Here is a 19,229-nt window from a genome sequence, read left to right as displayed (position 1 = left end):
TGATGATCGGGTACGGTGGGATTGCAGCCAGAATGTAAATGCTCTGAGATTAGGAACCTTCCTCTACCAGCCTCTCCACTGACCTGACTACGGTTCCGAGTTACTGTCAATCAAAAGGCGTTGGGAATAAATTGCGGCCCCTTCTGTGCCTCTTCATGGCCACGTTAGTCCAGCAGTGAGCATTTGGGTGGCAATTGCAAATGAGTATTGGGAAGGTCCTTCTATCCCTGGAGGTAGATCACAGGCGTTTCAAAGCACGTAGCTCACGTTTTGGGCAATGTTGTATCTACTTAATCGACGCAAAGATAGAGTACACATACAGTTCGAGAAGTCTTTTATTGTGCCTTGGACGATACGATCTCTGCACGATTGTCAGCATTACAGGAATCGTGACACAGAGCGTCTCAATTACATACTCTCAACGTCCGCTACACTTTGCTGAAGGATCTGTTGTAAAGTCTTAGGATTCTCCAGCTCCTTTGTGATCTTGCTAATAATGCTCTCCGCGAGCTCCTTCTGCTGCCGTTGCTTGACCTGACCTTCATATCTGACCCACGAATCTAGCACCGACTTCGCTTCAGCAGCCAATGCGGTCTTCTGCTCCAGCTCGAAAGCTTGAGCTTCCAGCTTGGCCGTCTCCTAGTACTTTTTAGCCACGATCCTCAATTTACAGATCCGTCCCAGGATTGTACCTTCGAGACCTCGAACAGCTGTTTTGTAACATCAATCACGCTTCCCAACTCTTTTACGTTGTTGATCCTTGCCTTCACTGCGCTCGTATGGTCTTCCCTGGCAGCATTCAAGATGTTCTTGATCTTATTCACTTGCCCTTCAGCCCAGTCCTTGTACATCGGTCCGCCATAGTGAAACACAGCCCAGAAAACGCTCAATGTCGCAAGCATAACAACTGACTCTTCGTTGACAACATAGAACTCATTGCTTATGGCGAAGGCTGAGAGCGAAGCCCCAACGGACAAGATGGCTGTTTTGGAGATCAAAGAAGAGCCGGGCAGAGCATCAATGATTGACTGTGCCTTCTTCGATGGTTCTTGTGTAGGGACGTTAGATGCATATCGCCTTGAGGTCAGAGTGGTGGAGAGCGAAGGGAGGGTGCGGATTGGGATAGCTGGTCGGAGTCGGGCAACACCTACTATAGATTAGCATAATACTCAATGCCAAAGAAACGGCTTATGCCGAACTTGTAGAACTTACCGACAGCGCTCCTTGCCAATCGAGATGCCATTGTGGTTGTGTGGTCGTGGAAGGAAAGCTTGAGGGCTTGATGTGAAATGAAGCGACCTTTTCTGAATAGCCCTAGTGGTCTTGGCAAGAGAAGACGGTCACCCTAGACTCGATAAGATTAGGCGGTACATTTCATAGCTTGGCATTATCAACTTCAAAAGTCCCTCGGGAGCCATGACTTCTCTAGATCCGAGCATTCACAGGACACAATGCAGCCGATAATGGCCAAAGCTACCACTAGCAGGGTCGAGCCTGGAAAAAAGAGGAAGCGAAAGGATGAAACATTTCGTATCTCGAAGAAGAGCCGGACGGTGACAGTGGACTCCCCCCGGGAAGTCGACTTCCAAGATCAAGCTCTGCAGCTCGAAGAAAAAATATTTCAATCAAGGACCAATTACAACAACATACATACCCTACTACAATACTTGCAAGAAAAAGTTGGGGCATTAGACGAAGACATTGTTGCCGCGGTGACACTCTGTCGAGTGTTCTGTAGATTGATGGCTGGAGGAAGTCTGAGCAAGCTCCGAGAAGGCTCTGGTAATGAAGCTACAATAGTGCAATGGCTCAGAGAGAGGTTGCAGGACTATGAGCAAGGATTGTTGCGGTTGCTTAGAAACGGAGGAACTGGTAAACAGAGCACGGTATTGACTGTCGTTATGCGACTAGTCAAGGAGAAAGCGTTACACTTGAATCAATCTGAAGACGCTGTCTGGCAAAATGGTCTTTTCGGAAAACTTGTCCAGACTCTGATCGAGGAAAATGTTGCCGAAGAAACTAGGACCGAATTCGTGGAAAAGTATGTCGAAAAATACGACGACGTCCGATACTATACCTTTGCCTGTTTGGCGTATGTGTCAAGCCCACCCTCACCGGACATTTGCTGATCCGCTCCAGTGACCTCGCCTCCAACAATGGTCCCGATGCTCTTGTGCAAAACATACTCACTATCATGGCCGTCATAGAATCGATCCCAGAACAGCAGGAAGAGATTGGAATCTTTTACGTGGGGTCTCCCAACAAATCAAAGCGCGATATACACTCAATGCCTGCACATAAGAAGCAGGCTCAGAAGGCATGGATGGCACTGCTGCGTCAAGACCTTAGCAAAAACCAGCGCAAAACAATCCTCGAGCTGATGTCATATCGAATAGCGCCATGGTTTCTGAGAGTGGAATTACTCATGGACTTTTTAACGGACTCATTCAATGTTGGCGGGTCAACTTCGCTACTCTCGCTCTCTGGTCTTTTCTATTTGATCCAGCACAAGAACCTGGACTACCCCCAGTTCTATCGGAAGCTCTACTCTCTCCTTGATTCTAGAATACTCCACTCGAAGCACCGCTCGCGCTTCTTCAGACTTCTCGACACCTTCTTAGCATCGACGCATCTGCCAGCAGCTTTGGTAGCAAGCTTTGTCAAGCGGCTCGCCCGCTTAAGCCTCTTCGCACCACCATCAGGGATTGTTGTTGTAGTACCTTGGATATATAACCTTCTGAAGAGTCACCCTAGTTGTACTTTCATGATCCACAGAATTGGCGAGGGTGATCAAGACGAAGAAACGTGGGGAGATCCTTTTGGACAGGGGGAATCAGATCCCATGGAGACACATGCACAAGAGAGCAGTCTATGGGAGATCCAGATGCTCCAGTCGCACTACCATCCAAATGTTGCAACTATCGCAAAAATAATCTCGGAGCAGTTCACAAAGCAAGCATACAATCTGGAAGACTTCCTGGATTACTCCTATGGTACCGTAAGTGTCTTCGATCGATTTGGCAGGGTTGAAATCGCTAATACATCATAGATGCTCGACGCGGAACTCTCGAAGGACATCAAGAAGCCCCCAGAAGTTGAGTATGAGATACCTAAGAAGATATTTATGAAGCATGATGGAGATTCAGCCAAGGAGGACAGCCTTCTTGTAAAGCTTTGGAGCTTTAATTAGCATGACATAGAACAGAGACATCGCTCAGATCATCGCTACATTGAAGACGGTTTCCATGCAAGCATCTGTCGTCGACTGGCTTTTCATACTGTGTACTATGCCTAAGGACGTCTGTTGGTCTGTCGAGGCAAAAGCTATGGAGTACCAACGCCAGATCAAGCAAACCTGCTCCTGCAGACTTAGATTGCCCGAGCACTGGAACGGGAGCTGATTCAGTTGACCTAGTAAAACTAAGTCTGTGCAATACCAATCGTGCATAGTAAAAAGCCATGAGTATTATGAGGAAGATATGGCCCTTAGCCTGGACGCGGCCATTCACCGTGGCTTCAGAGAATGCAAGATCACGGCCAATAATGGGCAAGTCCTCCTCAAGAAGTAAGATATCAACCCGTTGTAGGAGAGTAGGGATTTTGTAGATTATAGAGTAGGAGAAGCTGCTCGTGATTCAGCTGTGGCGAGAGAAATGGCAATTGTTGCGGTTAGAGTCCTCAAAAGCAATGAAAATCCCAGGAGGGTAGAGACATTTTCTGTCCGCTAAGATTCTATCTAAAATGCCTCAGTCATCAACGATTGACTCGTCTAGTGTAATACCCCTGGTAGTACAGAATTCAAGACATCAGCGCCCTCAAACCACCTTTTCCCCTCTGGGGCGTAACTGCTGCTCGTATCAGGAGCCGGAATTAACATGTGAGATGCGGCCTGTTACCGAGCATGGCGTGCATTATGCCCCTTTGGAAGCCATCTGAATGGGTGAGGTTCTCCTCAAAGTCGTCGCCGTCGTCCTCATCGATCGTCGTTGCCATCATCCCCACTACTGTCGTCGTCATCGTTTTCAAGCTTAGACATGTCCCTAAGCCTTTGAAGCTTTCGGCGAATATGATCTGGCAGCGGTTCAAAGACGGACTGTCCTTCAGGCCCAGCCATGGCTGAATGGTGCCAATCGAAAAAGGACAGAGTCATTATCCGAGGGTCCGCCATCGAGGCGAGTTCTCCTGCGCAGTATGTGGATATCCGTACAGTATCCATGTCGAGACTGCCTACCATGTTGTACTCCTCCTCTCCATAATAGTCCCAGACGCGGAGATCCAATTGCTCTAGATTCGCCGTGAGCTCTGGGCGGGTAGCCAGATCTGCACATGCTTTTTCAAAGGTCGATACCTTGACATTACAGAATCTCGGGATATCTTCCCCTCCCTCGTCTTTTTGGACTCCGTAGGGCACCGGAATCGATATCGTCTTAATGAGATCTCGAACATGGACCGGACGATCTTCAAGGAATGGAACAAAAGTGTCTATTGTATCCACGTAGAAGCGATTATGTGCGTAAAAGATGTAAGAGGCCTCGTTGTAAACCTGACGACACACGTAGAAAAGCTGGAGTTGGACTTTAGAATCCAGAGTGTAAGTGGTTCTCCGTTCTTTGTGGTGGATTGGATCCCAATCTGGTGTCAAGTACGACCTCCGTCTAGAGCCAGCCTTGTAGAATCCTGGGTAAAGTTCCCGGATGAGGATGCCACCAATGTCATCACGAATGAACTTTGAGTCCTTACCCTCGGTATACGTGTCCTCGTCGACGAGAAGATGGGCGTAAATACGATTACGTATCTCGGAGGGAAGCTCGAGGAAGTTGGAACTCAGATGCTGTGCTCTATACATCGTTGGTCAAAACATGTAGCTTGTGCCAAAGGGATTGAAGTGTCTTACGGGGGACCCGCCATCGCAATGCATCTCTTGAAAGAACAGCTGCTTCAAACCATGAGTCTTGGCAGATACAGTGTCAGTGTCGCAGTTGGGCTCCTGGGGTTGGAGAATCTAGTGCATGAGAAGGGATTGTTTGGTAGCGTAACATGGCCATGCAACAGAAAGAGTGGGGAGAAGCAGAAACGCCAAAATTCCCTAACAAGGCTGAGCCAACTGAACGTCAACAACGGAGTGGCTTGGCTTTTGATTATTGTTCAACTTTGCCCCAATGCCTTCAACATTACCAAAAAGGCATTTGAGAAGTTATTCAGACATTCTGCGAATCAAGTGAATCGCTGTTAGGCAGGCTGACAGGGCCAATTGCCTCTTCACTACCACTACCATTACCACTACCACAATCACCAGCAAACCCCTGGATCGCGGCTTTGTAGCGTCGTTCATTTTTCATTTTCCGTTCTACAGCAGACGACATGACGCTCAAAGATATCCTCAAGAAGAAAGAAAAGATCAAGGAAGATGTCACCCCAAGCGTGGTGTCTCCACCGGAACCCGACCCTATTGCTGATGGATTTACCTTTGTTAGATCAGACACAAACACTCAAGAGCTGATCAGCCCTCCAAGCTTTACCAGCGAAGTTGCCGAGCCCGCACCTCACAAGAGCGAGCATCGTCTTTCCAGCCACTTTTCCCGTCTGCGAAGCTCTTCCAATGCATCTACACAGTCAGCACAGTCCAGGACCTCACCCAAGAGCGAGAAAAGGTTGTCCCAAAGGCTACATTTGAACAGATCACGCACTCCGAGTTCGAGCTCTGTCAATGTGCCTACGGATTTACCGCATATACAAGATGTCGCCGTTCAGGGTGAAGAGAAGGAAGCACAGTGGGAAGAAAGAGCGACAATGCTGGCAAAGGGAAATCCGAACAACAGGCCTGCCTCCCTAGATGGGCAGCCGAAAGGTGTGACTTGTGAACAGAAGTTCTACCAAGACAGATTCTCGCAGGAAACACCGACAGACCCGGAGCAAAGTCTCAGCGTTCGTCCAGGAACGACCCGCAGCGTCAGCTCTGCGAAGGGCGATGAAAACATTCAGGAAGCCATTCGTCTCCATGAATCAGGGGATCTAGTCAACTCAACAGCCATGTTCGGACGTTTAGCAGATAGCAACGCTATGGCTCAGATTATGTTCGGTCTTGCTCTGCGCCATGGCTGGGGAGTCCCCCCTAACCCTCCGCTCGCCATACAGCATCTATCCGCAGCAGCATCCTCTTCTGCATCCGTTGAGTCCGCTGCTCTCCATTCCGGTATGAAGAAGGGAGGAGCTGCGAAGGGAGAGTTGGTGCTTGCGATCTACGAGCTTGCGAATAGCTTTAGGCACGGTTGGGGCGTACAGAAGGACGTGGTTGCGGCGAGGAAGTATTACGAGACGGCCGCGAACCTTGGGGATACGGATGCAATGAATGAGGTTGCGCGGTGCTATGAAAGTGGGCAAGGTGGTCCAAAGGACAGAGTGAGTCCAAACTTTCTTTTCATTCCGCAAACAAGGAGACTTGAGAAGTCGAAAGTATGGAGAGAACACTTCGTTCTTCCTTTAATCGCCCAGGTAGATTTGGAGTCACCCTCACATTCTCACTGCTGTCTGGCGGCTTGCTTGACTGGCTGTGAGAAAAGCGGTTGTGATCCCTCAAACATATCCCCAAAGCCAGCGGCGCATCTCAACCAGGCAGACCTTCGATCCTTCATCGATTACCTCTCTTCCAGGCCAATCCTTCCCCTTAACTCCATCGCATCCCATCACATCACATTACATCACATCAGGCATCAACGCATCCTGCTAATCTCATCTAGTATACAGCAGCGCAATACTACCGTCTCGCCGAACAGAACGGATCCAAAACCCTCGGAAACAGTTGGTAAGCCTTTCTTCCCTATCGTGCAACCCATTATCTTCCGTGTATTCCTTCTCGGGTGGCAATTCATCCCATTCGAAATATACTATTTTCGTCGTGCTAGCCTTGCGACCATTGTTCGGGCAGCTGGGTGACCTTGTTTCATTCATTCTGATCGAATGTTGGATGATTGGCTCGCACACTCCAAGACCACTCCACCCTAAACATGACTTACTGCGGCGTGAAGGATTGGTCTATCGCCGCTTCCCAACCGAATTATCCAAATGAACCACGTAGAAAGTAGGAGGACGAAGCGAGCTCGCCGAGTCCTGGATCCATGATGCCGACCGATGTTGTTGATCTCGAGTCCAGGCTAACGTTGCTATTTCGGGACAGGATATGGAAGGACAAGTATAGTCCGAAAACGAAGGACTCGATTTAGAGATGCACGCGTCATGTCACAGGCTGGACTGATGCGCGACGTACATGGGCGCTGGACGCAGGTACGGTTTTGGATTTGGCGTTAGGGGCGTGGTGGGCGTAAATAGTAAAGGCACGGGCTATATATCTACGAGAGAGAAAACAAAGAATTTGCTAGGCACAAAGCCTTGGGTATCTACGTTGTCGTCTTACATGTGTATGTGAAGAAATTTCGATGAAGGGGAAGAGTATGTAGATTTGAGTGAGGACGAATCACTGGCTAAGCTCTTCGACATCAAACCGTGGGCTTCATACCCTTAAAATCTTGTCTCGTATCTAGAAGTAGACATCAAGAAGTGAACAAAAAGTGCGCACTATGCGCATTCCTCTCGAAGCTCGGTCTCATCAAAGTCACTGAGTCAATATCCCGTGGAGGGTGAACCCCCTCAAACCCTGTTCATATCGCTTGACTCGAAAGCAAGAAAATCATCAAACAATCCCAACGCTCGCTGAAGAACAGCAGAAAGCCTCTGCCGTAGGTCGTGAGCCGTGAGGTCTGGTAGAAAGTAGGTATCATTGGCATGCTCGCTTAATCGCAGATACTGAATAATTCATCAATCCATCCTCAACGATTGTTTACCCCTTGCGGGGTCTGTGGTTGCGTGCTGAACGCGATATAGGTCTTGCTCATGATCATCATCGTAAAGGACAAAAGAGATTCGTAGTTCATAGTTCGTGGTCGATAAGTGGATGACAGCGACAGACCGCTCCTCCATCAGTCACTTGTCGTCTGTCATGCTTGTCGAAACATTGATCAAAAGCTGCTTCGTAAGGGCTAGCTCAGCGGTTCCCCACTCCGCCTACTGCCCTCGGCGACCATTCTTGCGAAGTCCCTGACCAGGTTTGCGGGCACTTCACTTCGCATGAGTGACCTGGTGTAAACCTCGGCGGCGGGACCCTTCTTCTCCACGCGGATGGCCGCGAAAAGTTCTCCAAGGTTTCTTCTATCAGAGGGTGGTGCATTCAGCTCGGGCTCGTCGGCGAATAGATCATCAGACATCATATGACTGTACTGATCTGCGGAGAGAGAGAAGAGCTGTTCACGCTCTTGCTGCTGAGTTGGGGTCGTGAGGTCATTGTGTAACGCTGCCAGAGGTGAAGCGTTTGGGTGGCTCGAAAAAGGTCCCGCTTGTGCCATACCAGGGTTCTTGGAGGTGGGCCTAGAAGTATGACAAGGCTCGAGGCCCGCATCTCTGTAGATGTTCTTTAGGATCGCTGAGGATGCCACTCGGACATCATCTGGCATGCGCGGGATGACAGCAGTTGCTGACGATGTATTCGACGCTACCCAGGCGCCACAAAGCAGGAGCATCAACAGAAGTCCCGAAGCAGCTGAAGTATCTTCATTCTTCATAGGCGGTGGAGTCTCCTTCTTTGGTAGGACCACGAGGGATGCTTCGTTTTTAGGCTCGGTGTTCATGATAGGGTTCTCGATGAAAGCGAAGTCGTCAAACGAACTTGTATCCATCGTAAGATGCTCGAAATCAGGAAAGCCGGCGGATATCCCAGCAGAGCTAGGTTGAGCGGACACTGACATGCTCTCAAGCCTCTGCATTTCCTCCGCTAAGCAGTTGTTTTTCTTGCGCAGCTCGGCGGTTTCAAGCGTATGCTGTCGAACAAGCTCCTCTTTCTCCCTTGCGAGACCCTCGGTGAATTGATGCCATTGCTGGCGCTCATGTAGCCACCTTTGTTCCTGTAGCCGCATGTTCTGAATATCCTCCTCCAACCTATCAATCATGGTGATGAACTGTTTCTTCTCTTCCTCCAATTTCTCAGTGTGATGCTTCTTGCGGCATCGAGAGTCGAGACTAGATTGGCGTCAGTGTGGATACGTGAGGCCCAGCAGTGTGAGGTCATCATACGCTGCTTGCCTGTTCCTCAGTAACCGCTTCTCCTGCTTGAGTGTCCTAATTTTCTCTTCATTAGTCGGATCGGCAGCGGCGATCAAGAGGTCGATGGTGTGGACATTATGACCGTCCGGAATATCGAAACGAGCATTCTTCTTGCGAACACCGTCCCGCCTCAAGTGCGGTGCATTGTGATTGAACGTCGGACTTTGGACATGCCCACTCCTGGGTATCTTTTCCACCGCGTCTGAGGACGATGTGGACCACTGAGGAGAAGCCGCTGATACAGCATCGTGGCGATAATCTGGAGCCGAGGCGCGAGGTAGTCCTCCGTAAAGATTCTGGTGCGATGGTTGGGCAACATCATGATTGAAGGGCTCTTCCGGTTTGACGTCGTCAAGATCTGTATTGAAAGCGGTAAAAGCTGCAGCATTTGAGGTATCGGAGCCCACGTTGCCTTGGGAATTCCATGCTGCCATGTGGCTGGCATAACTTGGGTATTGAGGAATCCTGGGTGCAAAATGATTGGCGATGTGCTCTGAGAATAGAGGCGCTTGATGATTCAACGATGCGGTAGGAGTGGCATCATTGTTGTAAGCGAAATCGGGCCAGGCTTGCTGTGCGGGAGAGAGCAGGGAGGCACTGCTGGCGAAAGATTGTCTTCGTGGGAGGTTGTCCATTGCGGCGGCGTCGAAAGAAGAAGAGTCGAGAATGTGGTCGTCGAGAACAGAGTCGTCTTCTTGGTCAAGTTGCCCTTGTCCTTTCCGCCAGTACTGCATATGCAGGGGATTCGGAGGCTCATTTGAATAGAGCTGGCTGCTGGTGGCCAAGCCGGCCATGGCTCTTGTTGAAGTTGAGAATTTCCCAAAGAGGCGGTGAGCGGAGGCGGCAGGGGGGAAGGGGGAGGGGGAGGGGTTTGGGGATTGTCAATAATGATGGCCAATGTGCCGATCCAGACCCGAGCAAAGTTGAGTTTTCAATAGATTGGCAGTAGTCTGGTGCTGGAAATAGATGGCTGTGGGATAAAAATAATAGTGATAGTGATATTAGAAGTGAACAAAAATAATGATGATGATAATGATAATGACGATGATGATGATGATGATGATGATGATAATGATTATGATGATGATGGAAGCAGAAGAAGAAGAAGAAGAAGAAGAAAAAAAGAGGATGTGCGGAGATCAGAGCCAGGAAGAGACTGGGGAAAGAGGTAGTGAAGCAGATAGCAGCCGTTTTCCTTTATGACTAGTGCTAAGTTATGCACGCGTCCGTAAAATCCGTCAAAAGTCATGGATGATGGAGGACCCTCCCACCTGAGGGCCACCAAGGGAACTTGTAGGGCGATCCGTACCGGCGTATGGAAGATCAAGCGAGGCAAAGCATGGGATGGGATAGGACGGGATAGGGCAAATATGTGATCGATTATCGCGGCTTTCTTTCCTCTTGGTCTCTTCTCTGCTGCTGCAACCTTAGTGTGGGGAGTAAGGCCGTAGGAAAAGCAAGAGAATATGAGCCAAGGAGATGACGGTGATGACGACGTAGGTAGGTACAAATTGAAGTGCAGAAGAGTGGTGTAGGAGTGCAGAAGTGCAAGAGTTGCAGGAGTGTGCAGGAGTGCAGCAGCTGGTCGGGCAGAAGAATCTGGGTGCAGTAGGTATACTGTCCAATACTTTGGGGGTCAGTATGGGTATTAGTTTGGGCAGGCCTGCATATGACTACTTTACGACGGGAAAAGGATTGAAAATTCATCTTTGTAGCGAATTGCGAAGCAGCAGCTGAGCATATTATTTTCCAACCCCGCATCTAGGAATTTATGCTTTGCTGCATGACCTCCTCTGCGGTCTGCAGCCTCTGCTGCGACTCATCTTCTACCTTACTTCTGACCCATCATCCATCCCCCTTTCAAGCTGACCAAGGCACCAGAGTCGAGGTCACCGATACAAAGATACAAAGATGCAAAGATACAGAGATGCAACAAGCTGTCGATTGATTGGCCCGAGGTGCAAAGAAGTAAAAGCATCAAAACTTCCCTGGCTTTCAATCACACCCCTCTCGCGAATCACAGCAAGGACCCGGGCATGGATTTCCTCTTTCGCTTCACATTTACTACTCATACTGCTCCCAGAAATTCCATGCTGGAGATAACTGCCTAACGAAAGACTATCGATCTGCTTCTTGTCCCCATGGGCCCATCCGCCATCGCATGTGCTTAATGCTTTTCTTCCCTTCTCCCACCAAGGGCCATGTGATGACGATACATTGCGGACAGTGGCGAAAGGAAGCACGTTGGATTCGCCAGTCTCGTTGGAAAACAGTTGTACTCTACCAAACAGAAAGTCCATCGTCGGATATAGACTCTCATTTCCTAGGATTGCTACAAGTCCAAGGTAGCTGCAAAGATCCCCGTGTCCCGTGTGTTCATGCTGGCTTCCTTACGGGCCGCCGCAGACGCATGCTTCTATGCAAGTACCTCTTTGACAAATAAACTATACCAAAACCTTTGTCTGCTCTCCCTCCTACCCCTTCAGACCAATGCATCTCAAGCTTCGCAGCGACTGAGCCCTTCTCTCATACCAGTCCATTCACTTAAGAGTGTAAAAGCCTGCTGGGGACACTGTATGCCGATTCAGTCGACCCATGCAGCTTGGGCTAGTTCATTCTCAATCTCACACCCGTACCTGTGTAGAACGCTGGGTAATACAGCGGTTAAATCTACATTTGTTTGCTGTTTTCCTGAGCTCCCTTTGCTTTTTCTTAAGACGCGTTTCGCAATCATTTGGACGTAGATCGCCAATATACGTTCGAGATATCTCTGTCCGCGAGATTCCCTGTCAATGTTGTTACCTCGGCCCAATGAAGGGAGCCGCCGTATAAGGGGTCTGCATCCCGAATAAGAAACCGTCAATCTTGATGCTATCGAACAATCCGGCACCTGTCAGAATATGGAGCGGGCTGACAAAGGCTGCTGTTGTAGCGCTTCGCCCGAAGCGGAGCCGGGCAAGTGAGAGCAATCGAGCACGCATAAGCTATATGAGTGATATCTGCAAGACACATCGAACGGAGTAATCTTTTCTAGTAATTGCTATCTAGAAAATCGCATGATCCACCATTCTCCTTTCCATACAGAAAAATGGTATCGAAAACGGAATACGTCCACAAGCCGAAAGAAAGTAAGAACCAAGACAGGATGGCATTAGTGATGTTTACGATCCTCATCGCTTCATCTTCTGCCGGGTTGTATAGGAGGAAATTCTCCAAGTTTGCTGTGACCTCAAAGGCGTAGCGATTGGTACGGAGTTTCGCCACGTCAAGCACGTTTTTCTCTTCTCCCATGATAATTCCATAGACTCTAGAATTGAACAAAGTCTTGCTGCTGAGATAGAGCGCGGGAAGCTGTTTCATCGGAAAGTTGCATCACATCCTCCTCCAGGCCGTCTGAATCGACATCATCGCTATCTATCTCGTCGTAGTCGTCATCACTTACTATGTCACTATCATCGTCTCCCTCGGAGCCATTCGCGCGATCTGTAACATTAGCAGCGTGCTTTTTGATTTGTCCAGCCCGATCAACATGCGGCAAGTGACATTTCGGCTTGCGGCAGACGCCACTGTTAGCGTAATCGGGACATTCATGAACATGTCGTTCTGAACAGTTTGCTCCTTTGCTACAATAGCCGAGGACGGCAAAGCCCTTACAAACCGAGGCCGATGGATTGACGCGAACATGTGCATAGCGACATGAGGGGTTGGAGCATTTGCCACGTAGGAAATGCAAACAAGCAGGTACTCGCTCGGGTGTATGATCATGCGAGAGGTCGCAGGAATCACCAGCTGGACAAGTTCCTGTCTGGAGGTAATCTTTACACATGGCAACCTTGAGTGGATCATGTGTGTAAGGGCATAGTGGGCCTTTTGGGCAATGTCCTAAATGAAGATGGACTCATGATTAGTATTGCCCAGAACGTTGAACCAACGAGGAGATGCAGCTTGGCGTCAACATCGACGTTTTGACTGAGGTACTAAGGGATCAAGAAAAGGGTACCCGTTAAAGTAAACCGTTTGCATGGTTCAGCGATCTTCCTGAATTTGCCCGTGGCCCTAGAGTGGTCAGCTACTCGTGTTCTCACGGAAAGTTCTGCTGCGACTTATCGACCGTTTGACCTAGGAGGCAGACTTACCTTTCGGCTTTGACAATGCCCGAGCGGTAGAGGTTGCCGTTCTTGCTTCGTAGGAAGGTAACACCGCCGACGTTAGCTTGCTTTGGGGTCGTGCTCGCGGAGTCAGTTGCGCCTAGAAGCTGTGAGCGAGAGAATCAACGCAGTCTGTGGTCATGGTTCTCACCGCGGATCCGAACAAGCTTGCTTCCGCCATCGGCGACATGAAATCTTAGCCCATTGATTGAGACTTCATGGACAGCATTGGCAGCTTGACCTGCACGAGAAGTAAGGATATTCAAGTGTCGTTTAATCTTCTGCTTCTCTCGTTGATCCTTTTGAAGCGCCTTTTGTCGTCGAGATTCTTCAATAGCTTTGTTGCGGGCTGGGGTCTCCTTGTCGTATACCGAGGAATTAATGAGTTGCATATGTCGATCACGTTTGGTGACCCAGCGGTTTGTTGACTGCCGAAGGATGAGTTCCTCATCCTCCGACTGAATGGCCTTTGTACTTGATGGAGTAGAGTCTGGACTAGGCTCCTTCGCGCTGGGGATTGAAACCCCGGATTTGTTATTCAGGACGAGAGTACGGTTCCGGTGAGGATTTGCCACGATCCTGCCAGCTCGGCCTCGGCCTCGAGTGTACGGTGCCACGCGTGGTGACCTCCAAGGTGCGGCGTTCAAGTTACCTGACGAAGCTGGTGTGTACCTGTTCCAAGGTAGTGGCGATGCAAAATCACTGTTCGGGTCATTTTGCGTAGGAGTTGCCTGAGTTTTGTGAAGATTGATGTGGCCTGGGTGCTCGTCAGCAAAAGCACTGGGATGTTGTGGCACAAGTCTTTACCGGATATTTTGCTTATCTTTTTTAACAGTTCTTGGTCTTCCTCCGACATGTTCTATCGTGGGTGTGAGCTATGTCTCCCTGGCTATATCCACAGCGAGAAGAGAGTGTCGAGGAGAAGTTGGTGGTTACGAAGTGATGAAAGGAAAAGGAACTGATGTTGAAAGTGACAAGGATCAGTTTAGCGTGTCACGCTAGGGCGTAGAAGGACTGAATGTTTCAGTCTCCCAGTGAGAAGTTGAAGGTACTTGACATAGATATGATTTCACAAATGAGTATAGAAAGTGCCTACATGTCCAGACTAGGATTGTGAAGAGGCCCGAATTATTTGAATCCCAAATTGTGAGCATTGTCCGCTTCCTGCCAAAACGCCATCGCTATGCTAAGGTAGAATCCAGCGCGCATGCCAAAGTCCACCATACAGTTGATAATAATTACGACGACCCTGGCTACTTAGGAAGCACATCCTCCATCTTAACATTCTCATCATCGTCATCGGTTCCTCCAAAATCAGAAGCGACCTCAGGCGCCTGCTCTGCTTTGACGTTGCTGAAGTTGTACTTGGCCGTGTCCTTATACGATGCTTGAAGCTGATATGTGCCAACATAAATGCCACTTCTTGTTAGTGTCGCCACCCTTTCGAGAACTTCTTTGAGATAGGCTTCGGGTTGGTTTAGCTCAACCTTCAAGGACCTAAGTGCCCAAAAATCGAATCTCTCGAAGCATTTCATGATTTGGTCCAAGAGTACGTCCGCCGGAACCCTGACAGCTTTGTTGGCCTGCTTCTTCCCACGACTCGGACCAGCTTTTGTCTAATAATCCAGTCAGTCCATTCGTTGTGAGTGAAAGATGAAGGAACCCTTACAATGAAAGCGCTGGTGTCCACAGTAGCTCCCAATATTCCGGGTTGAAGTGTGTTTCCACCAACGCTGGCGTTCAGCACATGAATCTTTGGCTTGGACAGTGACTCTTCCTTGGCTCGTCTCTTCATGTATTCAATGTAGTCTTTGTTCTCAACCGGCAGACAATTGATCTCAGTACGAACTTGTCCCACGAGCGTTGTCTGTTCTGCAGTGAACAGTATCAGTTCTGTAGAGTTCCAAAGTGGGATGCACTTACTCGGGATGGCTCTGCGGAACTTATATTCTGACTTTCGAGTCTTCTCGATCCTCCTACGGTCCTTGAACCGTGGCGGGGCTCTGTCGGCCGAGTATGCTCTGTAGCCCGGGAGATCCTTCTCACTGAAGACGAAAGTATTCATGGGATCTTGCTCAACGATCTGCATATTGTATTCTCTTGGTAGATCTCGATTCTGTACTACATCTGGTGACAACAAAATGCTCATCTAAACCGGTCATGATTAGTGACAAAGATCCACATAAAGCGCAAAGTGAACGGGCTATGGCTTACCTTCTTAACTTTGTCTAACCCACCTTCGACTCTGACCATACCTATAGTGATTTCTTGGCTGTCGTCAAGTTGTGACCAGCGCTCCCAGAGGAATTTGGGGACCCTTGTAAGGTAAAGGTCCTGACCTGCGCCCGCGAAGTCGAGATCCCCGGCATCTTCGTACAGGTCATCATCGGTGTGAGCAGCAGGTGAAGCGCCTATGGTTTCAGGGTCAGGTTTGATGTGCGGCGTCTGGCCATTCATAGGATTTTCGACCTTGATACTAGGGACGTCGGAACCGTACGTGGTTGCCATGATGAGGCGTGTTGGGCAGGGGCAGACAAGCCTGGTGCCTCAGCTGCGCAGGCATGGGTTGTCAGAGCGGTCAATACACAGCGGGAGTAAAGAGCACGAGTTGAGGAAACAAAGGAATGCAGCGTGCAGGCGGGAAGCGTGCCAAGCCTCAGCCCTACACGCGTTGCGCTATGATAAGATGACTTGAGTGACCAAGGACGTGAGGGACGCTCGCTCACTCACTCAAAGACTGGAGATATTCACTCTTTTTCATCAATTATAATGATTTAATTTGAGTATGAGTCAACACCTGTTTCTTGCTACTGGATTTTCCTTTTCCAACTATCTCTCTTTTGGTAATGGTTCGCTGCGGATACTATAAGTTGAGCCTCACTTCCCACTATCATCTTGGCTCAAGCCACTGGTACATCTAAAACAACACATACTCTTTCTAGATTCGCCTCTTCTCAAAATCCTATTGATCATCTACATGATTTGTCAAGACCCCGAAAACACAACGGTTTCCTTCCTGTCTCACCATGTCTGTCTCATCAGCCGCCGAAGAGGCGATGGGACCCATGGGTAAACCAATGCTTGAAACTATAGCTTCCGAAGTGAAAAACCACATCTTCTCTTACTTGCCTCAAGAAACTCTCTTATGCCTACTACTTACGAGTCCGGTGTTGTCCGAAGAAGCGGTAGTTCTTCTCTACCACAGTCCGAAGTTCCGGTCGACGTACCGCTTTGCTCAGTTTGTGACTACTGTATCACATTCAAGACCCTATGCGGATCTAGTGCGCGTGTTCGAGCTTTCGGACCGCAAAGAGGCGGAGGACCGCGCCAATGGATTTGCAAGCTGGCGGGAATGGAAGTATAGAGAGATACCTCTGTATGCTGCCAAGGCCCCACCAAAGCAGCTAATGGAGCCTAAGAAGAAAACATATAAGGGCACACATCCCGGCACCAACTATCTCTTCAATAAGACAAGTCTTTCTATGCCTATAGGACCTGTCGTCCATGTTCTTGCAGCGTGCCGAAACATTAGGTTACGTTCCTAGGCATCGCCTCTCGACACGATTTGCTAATATGGAACAGGCAACTCAAGCTGAACTTTGGAGGCTTGACCAACGATGACTTGATCGATTCCCTCAACTACCCATCCATTGCTATTTCTGGTATGGTTTTCGGCTCGGACCTCGCAAGATCCTGGACTCAGGGTAGCGCCGATGTCGAGTCTGTCCAACCTAGCTTTCTCATACGGCATCTTACCAGTCTGCTTAAGCTTGAATATGTTCACATCCGGAATGCCCCTTGGCTTACTGGGGAGGACGTTCAGAGCATTGTGTGGAATTGTCCTCGTCTCATAGAAGTCGATTTTCGCGATTCAGGCAAGGTCATGCAGGACCAGGCTTTGGTGGTCTCGGGAAAGACGGCGAATTGGGAGATTCCTTGGGCTATGAAGGGCAGCAGAAAAGAATGTGCGGCCACACTTCCTGCTGGACTGGCATCTGAGAGTCTCGCAACAGTCAGCAGAGGGTCGGAAAGGGAGAAGCACTAAACCTATTGCTGGGTTCGACCTTGTGACAGACGGCAGGAAGGCCGCACGTCTCTCAGAAAAGGGCGAGAAGGAGAGGAGGGCTCTGACCAGCTTATGACGTTGCTCGTAACTTTCTGCTTTCTCGATCCGAGGCCAAGACGACTGAAAGTTTAGACTATTCAAGTTCAATAGAGGATACTATGGGCACATAATGTCACAAGTACTTAGGCAAACCAGAGAATTTCGCCTACGGCTTTTAGTCTCTACGATGCTAATCAATGAATCTTCATCATGTGACCTCTTTCCACATACTTTTGTACATCATTCAACTCATCTCACCAATGTCCGGTCGCACTGCCCCTACGTCCGCCAGCCTCCAACGGCCCAAATCCGCCCCATCCATCGAATTCTCCTCCGAGCCTACAGGCCGCCTTTAAGTAATATTGCTCGCTATCTCCCCATGTCTGTGCTGCCTCTTTCATAGCTCTTAACCCTTTTACAAAATGCGCATCTAAAGACCATTTCCCCTCCACGGCTTCTTTGTCCACCCACATCCAATCTTTGCCTTGAGTATCATACTTTGTAATGTTCCTCAACTCGATCTTGGGTCGTAATTGCGCGATATACACCGCCAATGTAAGCAACCACCATTGCCTCACCAGTGCCACATGGAACTTTGCGGGTATCAGAGGGAGAAGGATCCGTACAGCATGGCTTGTTGTGAGTAAGTGTACAAGGAAGAAGTCGTACGATCTGCTGCTCCCATAATCATGGGTAGCAACCAATAGAGCAACGGCTGCATACTGGCTATCTTCGAATTGCTTCTTTGGGTTTGGTAATTGCCAAGCACTCCAATGCTCCAGCACTGCTGTCTCATGATCTTCAAACAGGGGCTCAATGTTGTCGGCGCCTTGGTGGTCGAACAAATTATCGAAGCGCTTGTCTTCGGCAACCTTCTGAAGGATCTCAATCGGGGAGGAGGTGCTGTAGGTGGATGGCTTTGTATAGGAGGGGTTGTCGAGGTATTTGTGCAGGAAGTTGTATGAGGTAGCAGCTAGGCCGAGTGCTTCCATGGCCAATTCGCGAGAAGAGAGCTCGAATGCGTAGCCTAGGTGGATGAGAGGGTGGCCAACTGTGGAATCGTAAGCTTTTGAGCACGGCAAGGCCCCTGCGACTAGGCAGAACTACATACGTCCAGCGATCATGCAATTTATGAGTGGCTCTTTGCCGGTGAAGAGATACTCGCTCAGCACCTTTCTCCAATCGTAACCATTGAGGACGAGTTGGTCTTCGAAGAAGTCGACGTAAGCTCTTTGGTACCTGGAAAGACTCAGCCAGCCCTGACGAGCAGGAAAATCCATTTCCTACTGCCGATCACCCAAGTAATCTCGCCAATCGTATGTAGAGATCTCTCCTGGCGAATCCTTCCATGGCTCCAGCTCTTTGTGTTCTTTCTCGTAGATAGCATTGAGATGATCCGAGTCACCTCCTACGAGATAAGCGGATCCGAGTATCTGATTTTTGGATGAGCTCAGCCATCAAGAAATAGATGTCAGGAGGGATGCTCGCACATGGGGCATGTGATTGTGAAAATGGAGATTGTGGTAGACAATGGAGTGATTTGCATGGTTAAGCTTAAGTAGGTGCTTCAGCGTTCGTGCTCGCTTTTCGTGTTTTGTCTCGACTTGGTGGACCTCGACAGACTCAATGTCGATTGCTGTCCCAGGGTTGCCTCCTAAGAAGCGGGGCACACTGAAGGGATTGGAGAAAGAGGAGAACGATGAGAACATGCTTGAATTTGATTAAAATGAACTGAACAGTGGTTATACCCTTTTTTTGAAGAATTGATGAAATTGAAGACAGATAAAAAGGTTGCATAAGTGATTAAAGTACATATATTATACTCT

At 49.1% G+C, this 19,229-nt stretch overlaps 9 protein-coding genes across 9 annotated transcripts; 3 read left to right on the top strand and 6 right to left on the bottom strand.

The window, feature by feature from the left end:
* Positions 1–335: 335 nt before the first annotated feature.
* HO173_005297 (uncharacterized protein) lies at positions 336–1,243 on the bottom strand (the record flags this gene model as incomplete). The annotated part of the gene is made up of 4 exons (XM_037307215.1): positions 336–361; positions 417–639; positions 693–1,147; positions 1,213–1,243. The coding sequence occupies 4 exons, from the start codon at positions 1,241–1,243 to the stop codon at positions 336–338; spliced, it is 735 nt and encodes a 244-aa protein (XP_037165855.1).
* Positions 1,244–1,451: 208 nt separating this feature from the next.
* HO173_005296 (uncharacterized protein) lies at positions 1,452–3,569 on the top strand (the record flags this gene model as incomplete). The annotated part of the gene is made up of 4 exons (XM_037307214.1): positions 1,452–2,092; positions 2,140–2,998; positions 3,050–3,099; positions 3,416–3,569. 4 exons carry the CDS (start codon positions 1,452–1,454, stop codon positions 3,567–3,569), a joined length of 1,704 nt encoding a protein of 567 aa, XP_037165854.1.
* A 404-nt stretch (positions 3,570–3,973) lies between these two features.
* HO173_005295 (uncharacterized protein) lies at positions 3,974–4,908 on the bottom strand (the record flags this gene model as incomplete). Its single annotated transcript, XM_037307213.1, has 2 exons — positions 3,974–4,838; positions 4,895–4,908. 2 exons carry the CDS (start codon positions 4,906–4,908, stop codon positions 3,974–3,976), a joined length of 879 nt encoding a protein of 292 aa, XP_037165853.1.
* Positions 4,909–5,361: 453 nt separating this feature from the next.
* Positions 5,362–7,220, top strand: HO173_005294 (uncharacterized protein; the record flags this gene model as incomplete). The annotated part of the gene is made up of 3 exons (XM_037307212.1): positions 5,362–6,399; positions 6,738–6,802; positions 7,175–7,220. The coding sequence occupies 3 exons, from the start codon at positions 5,362–5,364 to the stop codon at positions 7,218–7,220; spliced, it is 1,149 nt and encodes a 382-aa protein (XP_037165852.1).
* Positions 7,221–8,033: 813 nt separating this feature from the next.
* HO173_005293 (uncharacterized protein) lies at positions 8,034–9,944 on the bottom strand (the record flags this gene model as incomplete). Its single annotated transcript, XM_037307211.1, has 2 exons — positions 8,034–9,066; positions 9,121–9,944. The coding sequence occupies 2 exons, from the start codon at positions 9,942–9,944 to the stop codon at positions 8,034–8,036; spliced, it is 1,857 nt and encodes a 618-aa protein (XP_037165851.1).
* A 2,513-nt stretch (positions 9,945–12,457) lies between these two features.
* Positions 12,458–14,154, bottom strand: HO173_005292 (uncharacterized protein; the record flags this gene model as incomplete). Its single annotated transcript, XM_037307210.1, has 5 exons — positions 12,458–13,032; positions 13,151–13,206; positions 13,287–13,398; positions 13,450–14,055; positions 14,106–14,154. 5 exons carry the CDS (start codon positions 14,152–14,154, stop codon positions 12,458–12,460), a joined length of 1,398 nt encoding a protein of 465 aa, XP_037165850.1.
* Positions 14,155–14,551: 397 nt separating this feature from the next.
* Positions 14,552–15,806, bottom strand: HO173_005291 (uncharacterized protein; the record flags this gene model as incomplete). The annotated part of the gene is made up of 4 exons (XM_037307209.1): positions 14,552–14,914; positions 14,968–15,170; positions 15,222–15,447; positions 15,513–15,806. 4 exons carry the CDS (start codon positions 15,804–15,806, stop codon positions 14,552–14,554), a joined length of 1,086 nt encoding a protein of 361 aa, XP_037165849.1.
* Positions 15,807–16,324: 518 nt separating this feature from the next.
* HO173_005290 (uncharacterized protein) lies at positions 16,325–17,343 on the top strand (the record flags this gene model as incomplete). Its single annotated transcript, XM_037307208.1, has 2 exons — positions 16,325–16,830; positions 16,881–17,343. The coding sequence occupies 2 exons, from the start codon at positions 16,325–16,327 to the stop codon at positions 17,341–17,343; spliced, it is 969 nt and encodes a 322-aa protein (XP_037165848.1).
* A 314-nt stretch (positions 17,344–17,657) lies between these two features.
* On the bottom strand, positions 17,658–19,112 carry HO173_005289 (uncharacterized protein; the record flags this gene model as incomplete). The annotated part of the gene is made up of 4 exons (XM_037307207.1): positions 17,658–18,454; positions 18,515–18,642; positions 18,691–18,836; positions 18,894–19,112. 4 exons carry the CDS (start codon positions 19,110–19,112, stop codon positions 17,658–17,660), a joined length of 1,290 nt encoding a protein of 429 aa, XP_037165847.1.
* Positions 19,113–19,229: the final 117 nt, after the last annotated feature.

This window comes from Letharia columbiana (genome assembly GCF_014066305.1).
Source record: "Letharia columbiana isolate WasteWater2 chromosome Unknown Sc0000014_s0, whole genome shotgun sequence".
Classification (NCBI taxonomy): Eukaryota; Fungi; Ascomycota; class Lecanoromycetes; order Lecanorales; family Parmeliaceae; genus Letharia; species Letharia columbiana.
The sequence above is the reverse complement of the archived record's forward strand: the minus strand, read 5'-3'. Positions and strand labels throughout refer to the sequence as shown.